Source organism: Engystomops pustulosus, chromosome 7, assembly GCF_040894005.1.
Source record: "Engystomops pustulosus chromosome 7, aEngPut4.maternal, whole genome shotgun sequence".
Taxonomy (NCBI): Eukaryota; Metazoa; Chordata; class Amphibia; order Anura; family Leptodactylidae; genus Engystomops; species Engystomops pustulosus.
The window spans coordinates 178,545,201-178,565,509 of record NC_092417.1 but is presented as its reverse complement, the minus strand read 5'-3'; the positions used below and the strand labels follow the sequence as shown (position 1 = coordinate 178,565,509).

Sequence of the window (20,309 nt, the reverse complement as noted above, 5' to 3'; positions counted from 1 at the left end):
GACTGGCTCTGCACAAAGCCGGTTTCCTTCCCCCTCTAAAGCTGCTGGGGGCGCTCTGCACAAAACCGGTTTCCTTCCCCCTTTACATCTGCTGGGGGAGCTCTGTACAGAATCAGTCTCCTTCCCCCTCTACAGCTGCTGGGGACAGGCTCTGTACAGAATCAGTCTCCTTCCCCTTCTACAGCTGCTGGGGACAGGCTCTGCACAAAACCGGTTTCCTTCCCCCTCTAGAGCTGCTGGGGGAGCTCTGTACAGAATCAGTCTCCTTCCCCTTCTACAGCTGCTGGGGGCAGGCTCTGCACAAAATCAGTCTCCTTCCCCTTCTACAGCTGCTGGGGGCAGGCTCTGCACAAAATCAGTCTCCTTCCCCTTCTACAGCTGCTGGGGGCAGGCTCTGCACAAAATCAGTCTCCTTCCCCTTCTACAGCTGCTGGGGGCGCTCTGCACAAAACCGGTTTCCTTCCCCCTCTAGAGCTAATGGGGGCAGAGGCTCTGCTCCTGTCCTGACAAGCAGGCCAGAGAGTTATTCCTAATGGGTGGGGATCTGGGTAGCGCCAAAACAGGAGCGGAAAGAAATCCTCTAGTATTTTTGTACTTTTTAGATTTTGCTAAACCCATTGGGGCAGATTTACTTACCCGGTCCTGTCGCGTTCCCGCGGCGCATTGTCCGACGAGGATTCGTGCATCCGTCGTTTCTGCCCCAAGGTCCGCCGGAGTTCACCTGCTTCTTCCCGGTGCATGTGAGTGCTTGATCATGCGACACAATTTTAAATGTTAAATCCCGCGCGTTGTCCGAATCCGTCTGGTTGTCCCCCCGTTTTGTGTCGCGTGCAAGCCGGCGCCGATGCGACACAATCCGATCGCGTGCGCCAAAATCCCGGGGCAATTCGGCGCAAAACGGAAATCGTCAGGAAACCCGAAGAAAATGCGTCCGACGGACCCTTAGCAAATGAGCCCCATTATGTTCATGAGGACCCCCACTCAGTGCATTGAGTACATGTCATATTTATGGAGTGTACCGTTTTTTACCCTGGAGTGTTGCGCGAGGTTTCGCTCACATGTCGTTCCGTTGCGCTCAGACGTGTGAGAATCACAATCGCTCCTTCTAATTGCGGCCCTGAGCCAAGTGCCGGAGCCGGAGCGTGCGCCACTAATGACGTGCGTCCAGCTGTCTCCCTGCTCCGGATCGTGCTGGCCCTGGGCGACCCGGGGGGACTAGAAAAGACACGAAAATCACACGGAAAAGGTCATGACGACACTGCCCGTCCCTGCCGCACTCCCCGCACTGGTGGTGTCTCTACAGCCGTCACTAGCCATGTGTATCATATCATAGGGAACCTGTCAGCAGCTGTGACCATAGACAGCAGACAGTGTTATGTATGGAGAGATGTGTAATCAGACCTTCATGTACATTGTTAGTAGCAGCAGGACTGTGATATATGGATTTATATTCCAGGATTGTACTGGTGACCTCTCCTCTCACTGCTGTGCTCTCTGCAGCCAGTGCCAGGTATTGTCCTTGGAGAGGTGTGTAATCCTAACGTTGTAAAGGTTTTTAGGAGCAGCAGGACTGTGAAATATGTATCTTCACCAAGTGCTCATGAGGTGTTTCCTCACACTGCTGTGCTCTGTGCATTGATCTGACCTACAGACGCTCCCAAAAGTTAGAGCAGAGGTTAGAGGCTGTGGACCTCTTCAATACACAGAGCACAGCAGTGTAAGGACGTAACCCCAGTGCCCTTGGAGAAGCTAAAACTATGCTATATTGATCCATATATCACAGTCCTGCTGCTACTAATAACATACACAAAGGTCTGATTATACACCTCTGCAGGGACAATACCTAACACAGAGCACAGCAGTGTGAGGACACCCCCCAGCCCCCCAGTGCACTTGGAGAAGCTACAATTCTGGAATATAAATCCATATATCACAGTCCTGCTTCTACTAACAACCTACGCAAAGGTCTGATTACTCATTCCTCCAGGAACAATGCATAATACATGGCTGCAGAGAGCACAGAGCACAGCAGTGTAAGGACACGCCCCAGTGCACATGAATTAAACCTCCTTTTTTCGGCTGTTGTTCCTGTGCAGTATACAGCGATGCATTGGAGCAGTATATACAGTAGTGGTCATGTCTCGGGGCTCTGCTTGCTGTCAGTGAATGTGGAGGCTGAATATTTACTGCAGTTACCCGGGGATCTTGTAATTACTTGAGGTCGGTGAACACATCCTAATCTGCTTAAGGGATCAGCTCTAATGAAAGTGTAATTCCCCTTTAACTCGTCAAATACTGCTCAGGGGGGGACGTTGCATAAACAGAGCCACGTGTCCGGCCCCCTGACCCCCGACCTCTGACCCTCATACTTGTCTTCTCTATTCCAGGGTCCGTATAAGCCCCGCAGCGCGACACATCCTGGACACGCACCGGATCGACCCGAAAATCGTCACCCCCTCCGGCCCCCGGGGGATCATCACAAAAGAGTAAGTGTATAGTGTCCCCTCTGTACCTACCTCCACCAACCGAGAGTCCACAGTGGCTGACTACGACTACACGCAGAACCGCAGCCATGCTGGACACAATGAAAAGGTCCTGTAACTATATATCTAGTGGAGGTTCCTTTGCGCGAGGCTCCGCCTACATGCGGGTGATCGCTCTATTCATCACCGGTAATATTCCAGGATTGTAGCTTTTTCAAGTGCTGCGGAGGCATGTCCTCACACTGTGTTAATTATTGACCTTAGAGACAGATGTGTAATCAGACCTTTGTCTATGTTCTTAGTAGCAGCAGGACTGTGATATATGGATTTATATTTTAGGATTGTAACTTATCCAAATGCACTGGGAGAGCGTCCTCACACTGCTGTGCTCTTAAGTTCTGGACACTTTTTTTTTTGTTTGTTTTTTGCTTTGTAACTGCTCTAGTATTAAACCAGACCCATGTTATGCAAAGCAGGGAAATAAGCTGTAAATCGGTTTAATGCACAGAGCACAGCAGTGTGAGGATGCACCTCCAATGCAATTGGACAAACTACAATCCTGGAATATTAAACCATATATCACAGTCCTGCTGCTACTAACAACATATAAAGTTCTGATTACACATCTCTCCAGGGACAATACCGGAGGACACTCCTGCCCCTAAACATTAGGTGAAGTCACCCCCACGCATTACATGGGTGTCCCCGGCGTTGGGGGTACATACTCGGGCTGTACAGCTGGGCTGCTGGGCCCCTGTGCCGGGCCCCGCTCTTGCACAGACACGTGTGGACATGCTTGTCTCTGTGCCCGGGACATTGGGTGTAGAGGATGGCAGAGGTCAGAGGGCGGCTCCATAGATCCATCACCGGTTCCGATGTGTTGGTTCCTCTCCCTGGTCCGGGAGGACACGGTCGCTCCTTGCCGCCGCTGACAGATATTTTGGTATTTTTAGATATTTGGGTGATGGCGCTAATGACTCTCCTGCAGGAAGTGGTGATGTAACCCATATACAGCGAGAAGCCGGAGCCCACACCACCATGTACCCCCAAATCACAGGACCCCCAGAATGTAACCAGGTCCAGGATAGTGAAGAGATCCCATTATAATCCCTGGTGGTGTAGGGTAATGAGGGGGTTACTAGTATAATCCCTGGTGGTGTAGGGTAATGAGGGGGTTACTAGTATAATCCCTGGTGATGTAGGGTAATGAGGGGGTTACTATTATTCTTGGTGAAGCTCATATCCTGGAATATAAATCCATATATCACAGTTCTGCTGCTACTAACAACTTATATGAAGGTCTGATTACACATCTCTCCAGGGACAATACATAACACTGGCTGCAGAGAGCACAGAGCACAGCAGTGTGAGGTCTGATTACACATCTCTCCAGGGACAATACATAACACTGGCTGCACAGAGCACAGAGCACAGCAGTGTGAGGTCTGATTACACATCTCTCCAGGGACAATACATAACACTGGCTGCACAGAGCACAGCAGTGTGAGGTCTGATTACACATCTCTCCAGGGACAATACATAACACTGGCTGCAGAGAGCACAGAGCACAGCAGTGTGAGGTCTGATTACACATCTCTCCAGGGACAATACATAACACTGGCTGCAGAGAGCACAGAGCACAGCAGTGTGAGGTCTGATTACACATCTCTCTAGGGACAATACATAACACTGGCTGCAGAGAGCACAGAGCACAGCAGTGTGAGGTCTGATTACACATCTCTCCGGGGACAATACATAACACTGGCTGCAGAGAGCACAGAGCACAGCAGTGTGAGGTCTGATTACACATCTCTCCAGGGACAATACATAACACTGGCTGCAGAGAGCACAGAGCACAGCAGTGTGAGGTCTGATTACACATCTCTCCAGGGACAATACATAACACTGGCTGCACAGAGCACAGCAGTGTGAGGTCTGATTACACATCTCTCCAGGGACAATACATAACACTGGCTGCAGAGAGCACAGAGCACAGCAGTGTGAGGTCTGATTACACCTCTCTCTAGGGGTAATACATAACACTGGCTGCAGAGAGCACAGAGCACAGCAGTGTGAGGTCTGATTACACATCTCTCCAGGGACAATACATAACACTGGCTGCAGAGAGCACAGAGCACAGCAGTGTAATGACTCACAGCTACAATTACACATTAGCCAGTAAACATGATATTGATTAGAGGATTTGTTACACGTTGCTCTTGGTGCAATTAATTATCATAATCTAATTACCTCCACTCTCCTTAGCCCCTCCCCCACCCAAGAACAAGAAAACCAATATGTTCTTGTTGCCATAGTGATGATAAGCGGTGCCGCACGTTCTGCGTTATTTTCCCTTTTTCATGTTTTTCTCGCCTTGTCGGGGGATGGAGCTCGTTTTGATCCCTCGAAACAGAAAATCGTTTTTAGCGAGTTGCGCTTATTTATAGCGTCCGTGTCGTCCGTGCGTTAGTCATCGCCTCCGCGTTCTTGTAGCTGTCACTTTACATTCCGCACAACCACCCGCTGTGTAACCCCTTCCTCCCCGGACGCCTCCGGCAGCCGCTCTGGCGGCAGAGGTGCGATCAGCGGGGAGAGGGTTAATGCGGCGCAGCTGATCACCGCGCAGATGGCGCGAGCTTCTCGCACAGTAAAAAGCTTTTTCCTAATTTGGGCGCCTCGGGGGTCCGGCGTTACTTCCAGATGAATCGCTAATGAGACCGGAAATTATTTTTAGAATCCAAGAAAAAAAATTCCTATTTCTGTGATTCTGAGGTCTTTGTCTTTATTTACTTTTATTTGGTGAGAGGAAGAGACCGGACCCCCCCCCCAACAGCGAGACGCGAGACCCCCCCCCATATATACACGAGAGAGCGAGACTGTCCCCCCCCCGTATATACATGAGAGAGCGAGACTGTCCCCCCCATATATACATGAGAGAGCGAGACTGTCCCCCCCATATATACATGAGAGAGCGAGACTGTCCCCCACCATATATACATGAGAGAGCGAGACTGTCCCCCCCCCATATATACATGAGAGAGCGAGACTGTCCCCCACCATATACACATGAGAGAGCGAGACTGTCCCCCCCATATATACATGAGAGAGCGAGACTGTCCCCCCCATATATACATGAGAGAGCGAGACTGTCCCCCCCATATATACATGAGAGAGCGAGACTGTCCCCCACCATATACACATGAGAGAGCGAGACTGTCCCCCCCATATATACATGAGAGAGCGAGACTGTCCCCCCCATATATACATGAGAGAGCGAGACTGTCCCCCCCATATATACATGAGAGAGCGAGACTGTCCCCCCCATATATACATGAGAGAGCGAGACTGTCCCCCCCATATATACATGAGAGAGCGAGACTGTCCCCCCCCCCCATATATACATGAGAGAGCGAGACTGTCCCCCCCCCCATATATACATGAGAGAGCGAGACTGTCCCCCCCCCCATATATACATGAGAGAGCGAGACTGTCCCCCCCCCCCATATATACATGAGAGAGCGAGACTGTCCCCCCCCCCCCATATATACATGAGAGAGCGAGACTGTCCCCCCCCCCCATATATACATGAGAGCGAGACTGTCCCCCCCCATATATACATGAGAGAGCGAGACTGTCCCCCCCCATATATACATGAGAGAGCGAGACTGTCCCCCCCCATATATACATGAGAGAGCGAGACTGTCCCCCCCCCCCATATATACATGAGAGAGCGAGACTGTCCCCCCCCATATATACATGAGAGAGCGAGACTGTCCCCCCCCCATATATACATGAGAGAGCGAGACTGCCCCCCCCCCCCATATATACATGAGAGAGCGAGACTGTCCCCCCCCCATATATACATGAGAGAGCGAGACTGTCCCCCCCCCATATATACATGAGAGAGCGAGACTGTCCCCCCCATATATACATGAGAGAGCGAGACTGTCCCCCCCATATATACATGAGAGAGCGAGACTGTCCCCCCCCATATATACATGAGAGAGCGAGACTGCACCCCCCCATATATACATGAGAGAGCGAGACTGCACCCCCCCATATATACATGAGAGAGCGAGACTGTCCCCCCCCCATATATACATGAGAGAGCGAGACTGTCCCCACCATATATACATGAGAGAGCGAGACTGTCCCCCCCCCCCCCCATATATACATGAGAGAGCGAGACTGTCCCCCCCCCCCCATATATACATGAGAGAGCGAGACTGTCCCCCCCCCATATATACATGAGAGAGCGAGACTGTCCCCCCCCCATATATACATGAGAGAGCGAGACTGTCCCCCCCCATATATACATGAGAGAGCGAGACTGTCCCCCCCATATATACATGAGAGAGCGAGACTGTCCCCCCCCCATATATACGTGAGAGAGCGAGACTGTCCCCCCCCCCATATATACATGAGAGAACGAGACTGTCCCCCCCATATATACATGAGAGAGCGAGACTGTCCCCCCCATATATACATGAGAGAGCGAGACTGTCCCCCCCCATATATACATGAGAGAGCGAGACTGTCCCCCCCCCCATATATACATGAGAGAGCGAGACTGTCCCCCCCCCATATATACATGAGAGAGCGAGACTGTCCCCCCCCCCCCCCCATATATACATGAGAGAGCGAGACTGTCCCCCCCCCCATATATACATGAGAGAGCGAGACTGTCCCCCCCCCCCCATATATACATGAGAGAGCGAGACTGTCCGTCCCATATATACATGAGAGAGCGAGACTGTCCCCCACCATATATACATGAGAGAGCGAGACTGTCCCCCACCATATATACATGAGAGAGCGAGACCTCCCCCCCCCATATATACATGAGAGAGCGAGACTGTCCCCCCCCCATATATACATGAGAGCGAGACTGTCCCCCCCCCATATATACATGAGAGCGAGACTGTCCCCCCCCCATATATACATGAGAGAGCGAGACTGTCCCCCACCATATACACATGAGAGCGAGACTGTCCCCCCCCCATATATACATGAGAGCGAGACTGTCCCCCCCCATATATACATGAGAGCGAGACTGTCCCCCCCCCATATATACATGAGAGAGCGAGACTGTCCCCCACCATATATACATGAGAGAGCGAGACTGTCCCCCCCCCCATATATACATGAGAGAGCGAGACTGTCCCCCCCATATATACATGAGAGAGCGAGACTGTCCCCCCCCCATATATACATGAGAGAGCGAGACTGTCCCCCCCCCCATATATACATGAGAGAGCGAGACTGTCCCCACCATATATACATGAGAGAGCGAGACTGTCCCCCCCATATATACATGAGAGAGCGAGACTGCACCCCCCCATATATACATGAGAGAGCGAGACTGTCCCCCCCCCCCCCATATATACATGAGAGAGCGAGACTGTCCCCCCCCCCATATATACATGAGAGAGCGAGACTGTCCCCCACCATATATACATGAGAGAGCGAGACTGTCCCCCTCCCCCCCATATATACATGAGAGAGCGAGACTGTCCCCCCCATATATACATGAGAGAGCGAGACTGTCCCCCACCATATATACATGAGAGAGCGAGACTGTCCCCCACCATATACACATGAGAGAGCGAGACTGTCCCCCCCCCATATATACATGAGAGAGCGAGACTGTCGTCCCCCCCCCCCCATATATACATGAGAGAGCGAGACTGTCCCCCCCCCCATATATACATGAGAGAGCCAGACTGTCCCCCCCCCATATATACATGAGAGAGCCAGACTGTCCGTCCCATATATACATGAGAGAGCGAGACTGTCCCCCCCCCCATATATACATGAGAGAGCGAGACTGTCCCCCCCCCCATATATACATGAGAGAGCCAGACTGCCCCCCCCCCCTTATATACATGAGAGAGCGAGACTGTCCCCCCCACCATATATACATGAGAGAGCGAGACTGTCCCCCCCCATATATACATGAGAGAGCGAGACTGTCCCCCCCACCATATATACATGAGAGAGCGAGACTGTCCCCCCCCATATATACATGAGAGAGCCAGACTGTCCGTCCCATATATACATGAGAGAGCGAGACTGTCCCCCCCCCCATATATACATGAGAGAGCGAGACTGTCCCCCCCCCCATATATACATGAGAGAGCCAGACTGCCCCCCCCCCATATATACATGAGAGAGCGAGACTGTCCCCCCCACCATATATACATGAGAGAGCGAGACTGCACCCCCCCCATATATACATGAGAGAGCGAGACTGTCCCCCCCCCCCCCATATATACATGAGAGAGCGAGACTGTCCCCCCCCATATATACATGAGAGAGCGAGACTGTCCCCACCATATATACATGAGAGAGCGAGACTGCACCCCCCCCATATATACATGAGAGAGCGAAACTGTCCCCCCCCCATATATACATGAGAGAGCGAGACTGTCCCCCCCCATATATACATGAGAGAGCGAGACTGTCCCCCCCCCATATATACATGAGAGAGCGAGACTGCCCCCCCCCATATATACATGAGAGAGCGAGACTGTCCCCCCCCATATATACATGAGAGAGCGAGACTGTCCCCCCCCATATATACATGAGAGAGCGAGACTGTCCCCCCCATATATACATGAGAGAGCGAGACTGCACCCCCCCATATATACATGAGAGAGCGAGACTGTCCCCCCCCCATATATACATGAGAGAGCGAGACTGTCCCCCCCCCCCATATATACATGAGAGAGCGAGACTGTCCCCCACCATATATACATGAGAGAGCGAGACTGTCCCCCTCCCCCCCATATATACATGAGAGAGCGAGACTGTCCCCCCCATATATACATGAGAGAGCGAGACTGTCCCCCACCATATATACATGAGAGAGCGAGACTGTCCCCCACCATATACACATGAGAGAGCGAGACTGTCCCCCCCCCATATATACATGAGAGAGCGAGACTGTCCCCCCCCCCCCCCATATATACATGAGAGAGCGAGACTGTCCCCCCCCCCATATATACATGAGAGAGCCAGACTGTCCCCCCCCCATATATACATGAGAGAGCCAGACTGTCCCCCCCCCATATATACATGAGAGAGCGAGACTGTCCCCCCCCCCATATATACATGAGAGAGCGAGACTGTCCCCCCCCCCATATATACATGAGAGAGCCAGACTGCCCCCCCCCCATATATACATGAGAGAGCGAGACTGTCCCCACCATATATACATGAGAGAGCGAGACTGTCCCCCCCCATATATACATGAGAGAGCGAGACTGTCCCCCCCCCATATATACATGAGAGAGCGAGACTGTCCCCCCCCCATATATACATGAGAGAGCGAGACTGTCCCCACCATATATACATGAGAGAGCGAGACTGTCCCCCACCATATATACATGAGAGAGCGAGACTGTCCCCCACCATATACACATGAGAGAGCGAGACTGTCCCCCCCCCATATATACATGAGAGAGCGAGACTGTCGTCCCCCCCCCCCCATATATACATGAGAGAGCGAGACTGTCCCCCCCCCCATATATACATGAGAGAGCCAGACTGTCCCCCCCCCATATATACATGAGAGAGCCAGACTGTCCGTCCCATATATACATGAGAGAGCGAGACTGTCCCCCCCCCCATATATACATGAGAGAGCGAGACTGTCCCCCCCCCCATATATACATGAGAGAGCGAGACTGCCCCCCCCATATATACATGAGAGAGCGAGACTGTCCCCCCCATATATACATGAGAGAGCGAGACTGTCCCCCCCCATATATACATGAGAGAGCGAGACTGTCCCCCCCCCATATATACATGAGAGAGCGAGACTGTCCCCCCCCCATATATACATGAGAGAGCGAGACTGTCCCCACCATATATACATGAGAGAGCGAGACTGTCCCCCACCATATATACATGAGAGAGCCAGACTGCCCCCCCCCATATATACATGAGAGAGCGAGACTGTCCCCCCCATATATACATGAGAGAGCGAGACTGTCCCCCCCATATATACATGAGAGAGCGAGACTGTCCCCCCCATATATACATGAGAGCGAGACTGTCCCCCCCATATATACATGAGAGAGCGAGACTGTCCCCCCCATATATACATGAGAGAGCGAGACTGTCCCCCACCATATACACATGAGAGAGCGAGACTGTCCCCCACCATATATACATGAGAGAGCGAGACTGTCCCCCCCATATATACATGAGAGCGAGACTGTCCCCCCCATATATACATGAGAGAGCGAGACTGTCCCCCCCATATATACATGAGAGAGCGAGACTGTCCCCCACCATATATACATGAGAGAGCGAGACTGCACCCCCCCATATATACATGAGAGAGCGAGACTGTCCCCCCCATATATACATGAGAGAGCGAGACTGTCCCCCCCCCATATATACATGAGAGAGCGAGACTGTCCCCCCCATATATACATGAGAGCGAGACTGTCCCCCCCATATATACATGAGAGAGCGAGACTGTCCCCCACCATATACACATGAGAGAGCGAGACTGTCCCCCACCATATATACATGAGAGAGCGAGACTGTCCCCCCCATATATACATGAGAGAGCGAGACTGTCCCCCCCATATATACATGAGAGAGCGAGACTGTCCCCCCCATATATACATGAGAGCGAGACTGTCCCCCCCATATATACATGAGAGAGCGAGACTGTCCCCCCCATATATACATGAGAGAGCGAGACTGTCCCCCACCATATACACATGAGAGAGCGAGACTGCCCCCCCATATATACATGAGAGAGCGAGACTGTCCCCCCCCATATATACATGAGAGAGCGAGACTGTCCCCCCCCATATATACATGAGAGAGCGAGACTGTCCCCCCCCATATATACATGAGAGAGCGAGACTGTCCCCCCCCCATATATACATGAGAGAGCGAGACTGTCCCCCCCCCCATATATACATGAGAGAGCGAGACTGTCCCCCCCCCATATATACATGAGAGAGCGAGACTGTCCCCCCCCCATATATACATGAGAGAGCGAGACTGTCCCCCCCCCCATATATACATGAGAGAGCGAGACTGTCCCCACCCCCATATATACATGAGAGAGCGAGCCTTTCCCCCCCCATATATACATGAGAGAGCGAGACTGTCCCCCCCCCATATATACATGAGAGAGCGAGACTGTCCCCCCCCATATATACATGAGAGAGCGAGACTGTCCCCCCCCCATATATACATGAGAGAGCGAGACTGCACCCCCCCATATATACATGAGAGAGCGAGACTGTCCCCCCCCCCCATATATACATGAGAGAGCGAGACTGTCCCCCCCCCCCATATATACATGAGAGAGCGAGACTGTCCCCCCCCCATATATACATGAGAGAGCGAGACTGTCCCCCCCATATATACATGAGAGAGCGAGACTGTCCCCCCCCCATATATACATGAGAGAGCGAGACTGCACCCCCCCATATATACATGAGAGAGCGAGACTGTCCCCCCCCCCCCCCATATATACATGAGAGAGCGAGACTGTCCCCCCCCCCCATATATACATGAGAGAGCGAGACTGTCCCCCCCCCCCCCCCATATATACATGAGAGAGCGAGACTGTCCCCCCCCCCCATATATACATGAGAGAGCGAGACTGTCCCCCCCCCCCATATATACATGAGAGAGCGAGACTGTCCCCCCCCATATATACATGAGAGAGCGAGACTGCACCCCCCCATATATACATGAGAGCGAGACTGTCCCCCCCCATATATACATGAGAGAGCGAGACTGCCCCCCCCATATATACATGAGAGAGCGAGACTGTCCCCCCCATATATACATGAGAGCGAGACTGTCCCCCCCCATATATACATGAGAGAGCGAGACTGCCCCCCCCATATATACATGAGAGAGCGAGACTGTCCCCCCCATATATACATGAGAGAGCGAGACTGTCCCCCCCCCCCCATATATACATGAGAGAGCGAGACTGTCCCCCCCCATATATACATGAGAGAGCGAGACTGTCCCCCCCCCCCCATATATACATGAGAGAGCGAGACTGTCCCCCCCATATATACATGAGAGAGCGAGACTGTCCCCCCCCCATATATACATGAGAGAGCGAGACTGTCCCCCCCATATATACATGAGAGAGCGAGACTGTCCCCCCCATATATACATGAGAGAGCGAGACTGTCCCCCCCATATATACATGAGAGAGCGAGACTGTCCCCCCCATATATACATGAGAGAGCGAGACTGCCCCCCCCCATATATACATGAGAGAGCGAGACTGTCCCCCCCCATATATACATGAGAGAGCGAGACTGTCCCCCCCATATATACATGAGAGAGCGAGACTGTCCCCCCCATATATACATGAGAGAGCGAGACTGTCCCCCACCATATATACATGAGAGAGCCAGACTGCCCCCCCCCCATATATACATGAGAGCGAGACTGTCCCCCCCATATATACATGAGAGAGCGAGACTGTCCCCCCCCATATATACATGAGAGAGCGAGACTGCCCCCCCCCATATATACATGAGAGAGCGAGACTGTCCCCCCCATATATACATGAGAGAGCGAGACTGCCCCCCCCCCATATATACATGAGAGAGCGAGACTGTCCCCCCCCCATATATACATGAGAGAGCGAGACTGTCCCCCCCCCATATATACATGAGAGAGCGAGACTGTCCCCCCCCATATATACATGAGAGAGCGAGACTGTCCCCCCCCATATATACATGAGAGAGCGAGACTGTCCCCCCCCCCATATATACATGAGAGAGCGAGACTGTCCCCCCCCCCCATATATACATGAGAGAGCGAGACTGTCCCCCCCCATATATACATGAGAGAGCGAGACTGTCCCCCCCCCCATATATACATGAGAGAGCGAGACTGCCCCCCCCCCCCATATATACATGAGAGAGCGAGACTGTCCCCCCCCCATATATACATGAGAGAGCGAGACTGTCCCCCCCCCATATATACATGAGAGAGCGAGACTGTCCCCCCCATATATACATGAGAGAGCGAGACTGTCCCCCCCATATATACATGAGAGAGCGAGACTGTCCCCCCCCATATATACATGAGAGAGCGAGACTGCACCCCCCCATATATACATGAGAGAGCGAGACTGTCCCCCCCCCATATATACATGAGAGAGCGAGACTGTCCCCCCCCCATATATACATGAGAGAGCGAGACTGCCCCCCCCCATATATACATGAGAGAGCGAGACTGTCCCCCCCCATATATACATGAGAGAGCGAGACTGTCCCCCCCATATATACATGAGAGAGCGAGACTGTCCCCCCCCATATATACATGAGAGAGCGAGACTGCACCCCCCCATATATACATGAGAGAGCGAGACTGTCCCCCCCCCATATATACATGAGAGAGCGAGACTGTCCCCCCCCCATATATACATGAGAGAGCGAGACTGCCCCCCCCCATATATACATGAGAGAGCGAGACTGTCCCCCCCCATATATACATGAGAGAGCGAGACTGTCCCCCCCATATATACATGAGAGAGCGAGACTGTCCCCCCCATATATACATGAGAGAGCGAGACTGTCCCCCACCATATATACATGAGAGAGCCAGACTGCCCCCCCCCCATATATACATGAGAGCGAGACTGTCCCCCCCATATATACATGAGAGAGCGAGACTGTCCCCCCCCATATATACATGAGAGAGCGAGACTGCCCCCCCCCATATATACATGAGAGAGCGAGACTGTCCCCCCCATATATACATGAGAGAGCGAGACTGCCCCCCCCCCATATATACATGAGAGAGCGAGACTGTCCCCCCCCCATATATACATGAGAGAGCGAGACTGTCCCCCCCCCATATATACATGAGAGAGCGAGACTGTCCCCCCCCATATATACATGAGAGAGCGAGACTGTCCCCCCCCATATATACATGAGAGAGCGAGACTGTCCCCCCCCCCATATATACATGAGAGAGCGAGACTGTCCCCCCCCCCCATATATACATGAGAGAGCGAGACTGTCCCCCCCCATATATACATGAGAGAGCGAGACTGTCCCCCCCCCCATATATACATGAGAGAGCGAGACTGCCCCCCCCCCCCATATATACATGAGAGAGCGAGACTGTCCCCCCCCCATATATACATGAGAGAGCGAGACTGTCCCCCCCCCATATATACATGAGAGAGCGAGACTGTCCCCCCCATATATACATGAGAGAGCGAGACTGTCCCCCCCATATATACATGAGAGAGCGAGACTGTCCCCCCCCATATATACATGAGAGAGCGAGACTGCACCCCCCCATATATACATGAGAGAGCGAGACTGTCCCCCCCCCATATATACATGAGAGAGCGAGACTGTCCCCCCCCCATATATACATGAGAGAGCGAGACTGTCCCCACCATATATACATGAGAGAGCGAGACTGTCCCCCCCCCATATATACGTGAGAGAGCGAGACTGTCCCCCCCCCATATATACATGAGAGAGCGAGACTGTCCCCCCCCCCCATATATACATGAGAGAGCGAGACTGTCCCCCCCCCATATATACATGAGAGAGCGAGACTGTCCCCCCCCCATATATACATGAGAGAACGAGACTGTCCCCCCCATATATACATGAGAGAGCGAGACTGTCCCCCCCATATATACATGAGAGAGCGAGACTGTCCCCCCCCATATATACATGAGAGAGCGAGACTGTCCCCCCCCCCATATATACATGAGAGAGCGAGACTGTCCCCCCCCCATATATACATGAGAGAGCGAGACTGTCCCCCCCCCCCCCATATATACATGAGAGAGCGAGACTGTCCCCCCCCCCCATATATACATGAGAGAGCGAGACTGTCCCCCCCCATATATACATGAGAGAGCGAGACTGTCCCCCCCCATATATACATGAGAGAGCGAGACTGTCCCCCCCCCCATATATACATGAGAGAGCGAGACTGTCCCCCCCCCATATATACATGAGAGAGCGAGACTGTCCCCCCCCCCCCATATATACATGAGAGAGCGAGACTGTCCCCCCCCCCCATATATACATGAGAGAGCGAGACTGTCCCCCCCCCCCATATATACATGAGAGAGCGAGACTGTCCGTCCCATATATACATGAGAGAGCGAGACTGTCCCCCACCATATATACATGAGAGAGCGAGACTGTCCCCCACCATATATACATGAGAGAGCGAGACTGTCCCCCTCCCCCCCATATATACATGAGAGAGCGAGACTGTCCCCCCCCCCCATATATACATGAGAGAGCGAGACTGTCCCCCTCCCCCCCATATATACATGAGAGAGCGAGACTGTCCCCCCCCCCATATATACATGAGAGAGCGAGACTGTCCCCCCCATATATACATGAGAGAGCGAGACTGTCCCCCCCCCATATATACATGAGAGAGCGAGACTGTCCCCCCCCCCATATATACATGAGAGAGCGAGACTGTCCCCACCATATATACATGAGAGAGCGAGACTATCCCCCCCATATATACATGAGAGAGCGAGACTGCACCCCCCCATATATACATGAGAGAGCGAGACTGTCCCCCCCCCCCATATATACATGAGAGAGCGAGACTGTCCCCCACCATATATACATGAGAGAGCGAGACTGTCCCCCCCATATATACATGAGAGAGCGAGACTGTCCCCCACCATATATACATGAGAGAGCGAGACTGTCCCCCACCATATACACATGAGAGAGCGAGACTGTCCCCCCCCCCATATATACATGAGAGAGCGAGACTGTCGTCCCCCCCCCCCCATATATACATGAGAGAGCGAGACTGTCCCCCCCCCCATATATACATGAGAGAGCCAGACTGTCCCCCCCCCATATATACATGAGAGAGCCAGACTGTCCGTCCCATATATACATGAGAGAGCCAGACTGTCCCCCCCCCCATATATACATGAGAGAGCGAGACTGTCCCCCCCCCCATATATACATGAGAGAGCCAGACTGCCCCCCCCCCATATATACATGAGAGAGCGAGACTGTCCCCACCATATATACATGAGAGAGCGAGACTGTCCCCCCCCATATATACATGAGAGAGCGAGACTGTCCCCACCATATATACATGAGAGAGCGAGACTGCACCCCCCCCATATATACATGAGAGAGCGAGACTGTCCCCCCCCATATATACATGAGAGAGCGAGACTGTCCCCACCATATATACATGAGAGAGCGAGACTGCACCCCCCCCATATATACATGAGAGAGCGAAACTGTCCCCCCCCCATATATACATGAGAGAGCGAGACTGTCCCCCCCCATATATACATGAGAGAGCGAGACTGTCCCCCCCCATATATACATGAGAGAGCGAGACTGCCCCCCCCCATATATACATGAGAGAGCGAGACTGTCCCCCCCCATATATACATGAGAGAGCGAGACTGTCCCCCCCCATATATACATGAGAGAGCGAGACTGTCCCCCCCATATATACATGAGAGAGCGAGACTGCACCCCCCCATATATACATGAGAGAGCGAGACTGTCCCCCCCCCCCCATATATACATGAGAGAGCGAGACTGTCCCCCCCCCCCATATATACATGAGAGAGCGAGACTGTCCCCCACCATATATACATGAGAGAGCGAGACTGTCCCCCTCCCCCCCATATATACATGAGAGAGCGAGACTGTCCCCCTCCCCCCCATATATACATGAGAGAGCGAGACTGTCCCCCCCATATATACATGAGAGAGCGAGACTGTCCCCCACCATATATACATGAGAGAGCGAGACTGTCCCCCACCATATACACATGAGAGAGCGAGACTGTCCCCCCCCCATATATACATGAGAGAGCGAGACTGTCCCCCCCCCCCCCCATATATACATGAGAGAGCGAGACTGTCCCCCCCCCCATATATACATGAGAGAGCCAGACTGTCCCCCCCCCATATATACATGAGAGAGCCAGACTGTCCCCCACCATATACACATGAGAGCGAGACTGTCCCCCCCCATATATACATGAGAGAGCGAGACTGTCCCCCCCCCCATATATACATGAGAGAGCGAGACTGTCCCCCCCCCCATATATACATGAGAGAGCGAGACTGTCCCCCCCCCCATATATACATGAGAGAGCGAGACTGTCCCCACCATATATACATGAGAGAGCGAGACTGTCCCCCACCATATACACATGAGAGCGAGACTGTCCCCCCCCATATATACATGAGAGAGCGAGACTGTCCCCCCCCCCATATATACATGAGAGAGCGAGACTGTCCCCCCCCCCATATATACATGAGAGAGCGAGACTGTCCCCCCCCCCATATATACATGAGAGAGCGAGACTGTCCCCCCCCCCATATATACATGAGAGAGCGAGACTGTCCCCACCATATATACATGAGAGAGCGAGACTGTCCCCCCCCATATATACATGAGAGAGCGAGACTGTCCCCACCATATATACATGAGAGAGCGAGACTGTCCCCCATATATACATGAGAGAGCGAGACTGTCCCCACCATATATACATGAGAGAGCCAGACTGTCCCCCCCCCATATATACATGAGAGAGCCAGACTGTCCGTCCCATATATACATGAGAGAGCGAGACTGTCCCCCCCCCCATATATACATGAGAGAGCGAGACTGTCCCCCCCCCCATATATACATGAGAGAGCGAGACTGTCCCCCCCCCCATATATACATGAGAGAGCGAGACTGCCCCCCCCATATATACATGAGAGAGCGAGACTGTCCCCCCCATATATACATGAGAGAGCGAGACTGTCCCCCCCCCATATATACATGAGAGAGCGAGACTGTCCCCACCATATATACATGAGAGAGCGAGACTGTCCCCCACCATATATACATGAGAGAGCCAGACTGCCCCCCCCCCCATATATACATGAGAGAGCGAGACTGTCCCCCCCATATATACATGAGAGAGCGAGACTGTCCCCCCCATATATACATGAGAGAGCGAGACTGTCCCCCCCATATATACATGAGAGCGAGACTGTCCCCCCCATATATACATGAGAGAGCGAGACTGTCCCCCCCATATATACATGAGAGAGCGAGACTGCCCCCCCATATATACATGAGAGAGCGAGACTGCCCCCCCATATATACATGAGAGAGCGAGACTGTCCCCCCCCATATATACATGAGAGAGCGAGACTGTCCCCCCCCATATATACATGAGAGAGCGAGACTGTCCCCCCCCATATATACATGAGAGAGCGAGACTGTCCCCCCCCATATATACATGAGAGAGCGAGACTGTCCCCCCCCCCCATATATACATGAGAGAGCGAGACTGTCCCCCCCATATATACATGAGAGAGCGAGACTGCCCCCCCCCCATATATACATGAGAGAGCGAGACTGTCCCCCCCCCCATATATACATGAGAGAGCGAGACTGTCCCCCCCCATATATACATGAGAGAGCGAGACTGTCCCCCCCCCCATATATACATGAGAGAGCGAGACTGTCCCCCCCCCATATATACATGAGAGAGCGAGACTGTCCCCCCCCCATATATACATGAGAGAGCGAGACTGTCCCCCCCCCATATATACATGAGAGAGCGAGACTGTCCCCCCCCCATATATACATGAGAGAGCGAGACTGTCCCCCCCATATATACATGAGAGAGCGAGACTGTCCCCCCCCCATATATACATGAGAGAGCGAGACTGCACCCCCCCATATATACATGAGAGAGCGAGACTGTCCCCCCCCCCCATATATACATGAGAGAGCGAGACTGTCCCCCCCCCCCATATATACATGAGAGAGCGAGACTGTCCCCCCCCCATATATACATGAGAGAGCGAGACTGTCCCCCCCCATATATACATGAGAGAGCGAGACTGTCCCCCCCCCATATATACATGAGAGAGCGAGACTGCACCCCCCCATATATACATGAGAGAGCGAGACTGTCCCCCCCCCCCCCCATATATACATGAGAGAGCGAGACTGTCCCCCCCCCCCCATATATACATGAGAGAGCGAGACTGTCCCCCCCCCCCCCCCATATATACATGAGAGAGCGAGACTGTCCCCCCCCCCCATATATACATGAGAGAGCGAGACTGTCCCCCCCCCCCATATATACATGAGAGAGCGAGACTGTCCCCCCCCCCCATATATCATGAGAGAGCGAGACTGTCCCCCCCCATATATACATGAGAGAGCGAGACTGCACCCCCCCATATATACATGAGAGCGAGACTGTCCCCCCCCATATATACATGAGAGAGCGAGACTGCCCCCCCCATATATACATGAGAGAGCGAGACTGTCCCCCCCATATATACATGAGAGAGCGAGACTGTCCCCCCCCCCCCATATATACATGAGAGAGCGAGACTGTCCCCCCCCATATATACATGAGAGAGCGAGACTGTCCCCCCCATATATACATGAGAGAGCGAGACTGTCCCCCCCCCCCCCATATATACATGAGAGAGCGAGACTGTCCCCCCCATATATACATGAGAGAGCGAGACTGTCCCCCCCCCATATATACATGAGAGAGCGAGACTGTCCCCCCCATATATACATGAGAGAGCGAGACTGTCCCCCCCATATATACATGAGAGAGCGAGACTGTCCCCCCCATATATACATGAGAGAGCGAGACTGTCCCCCCCATATATACATGAGAGAGCGAGACTGCCCCCCCCATATATACATGAGAGAGCGAGACTGTCCCCCCCCATATATACATGAGAGAGCGAGACTGTCCCCCCCATATATACATGAGAGAGCGAGACTGTCCCCCCCCATATATAC

General features: G+C 52.9%; 1 protein-coding gene across 2 annotated transcripts in view; it reads left to right on the top strand.

Annotated features, from left to right (window-relative positions):
- LOC140071385 (pyruvate dehydrogenase protein X component, mitochondrial-like) overlaps positions 1-20,309 on the top strand; it is an 82,899-nt gene that overhangs the window by 31,095 nt on the left and 31,495 nt on the right. For both annotated transcript variants that reach the window (XM_072119058.1, XM_072119059.1), the window contains exon 5: positions 2,388-2,486. In XM_072119058.1, the coding sequence (XP_071975159.1) occupies positions 2,388-2,486 (99 nt within the window). The remainder of the gene's footprint in view (positions 1-2,387; positions 2,487-20,309) is intronic.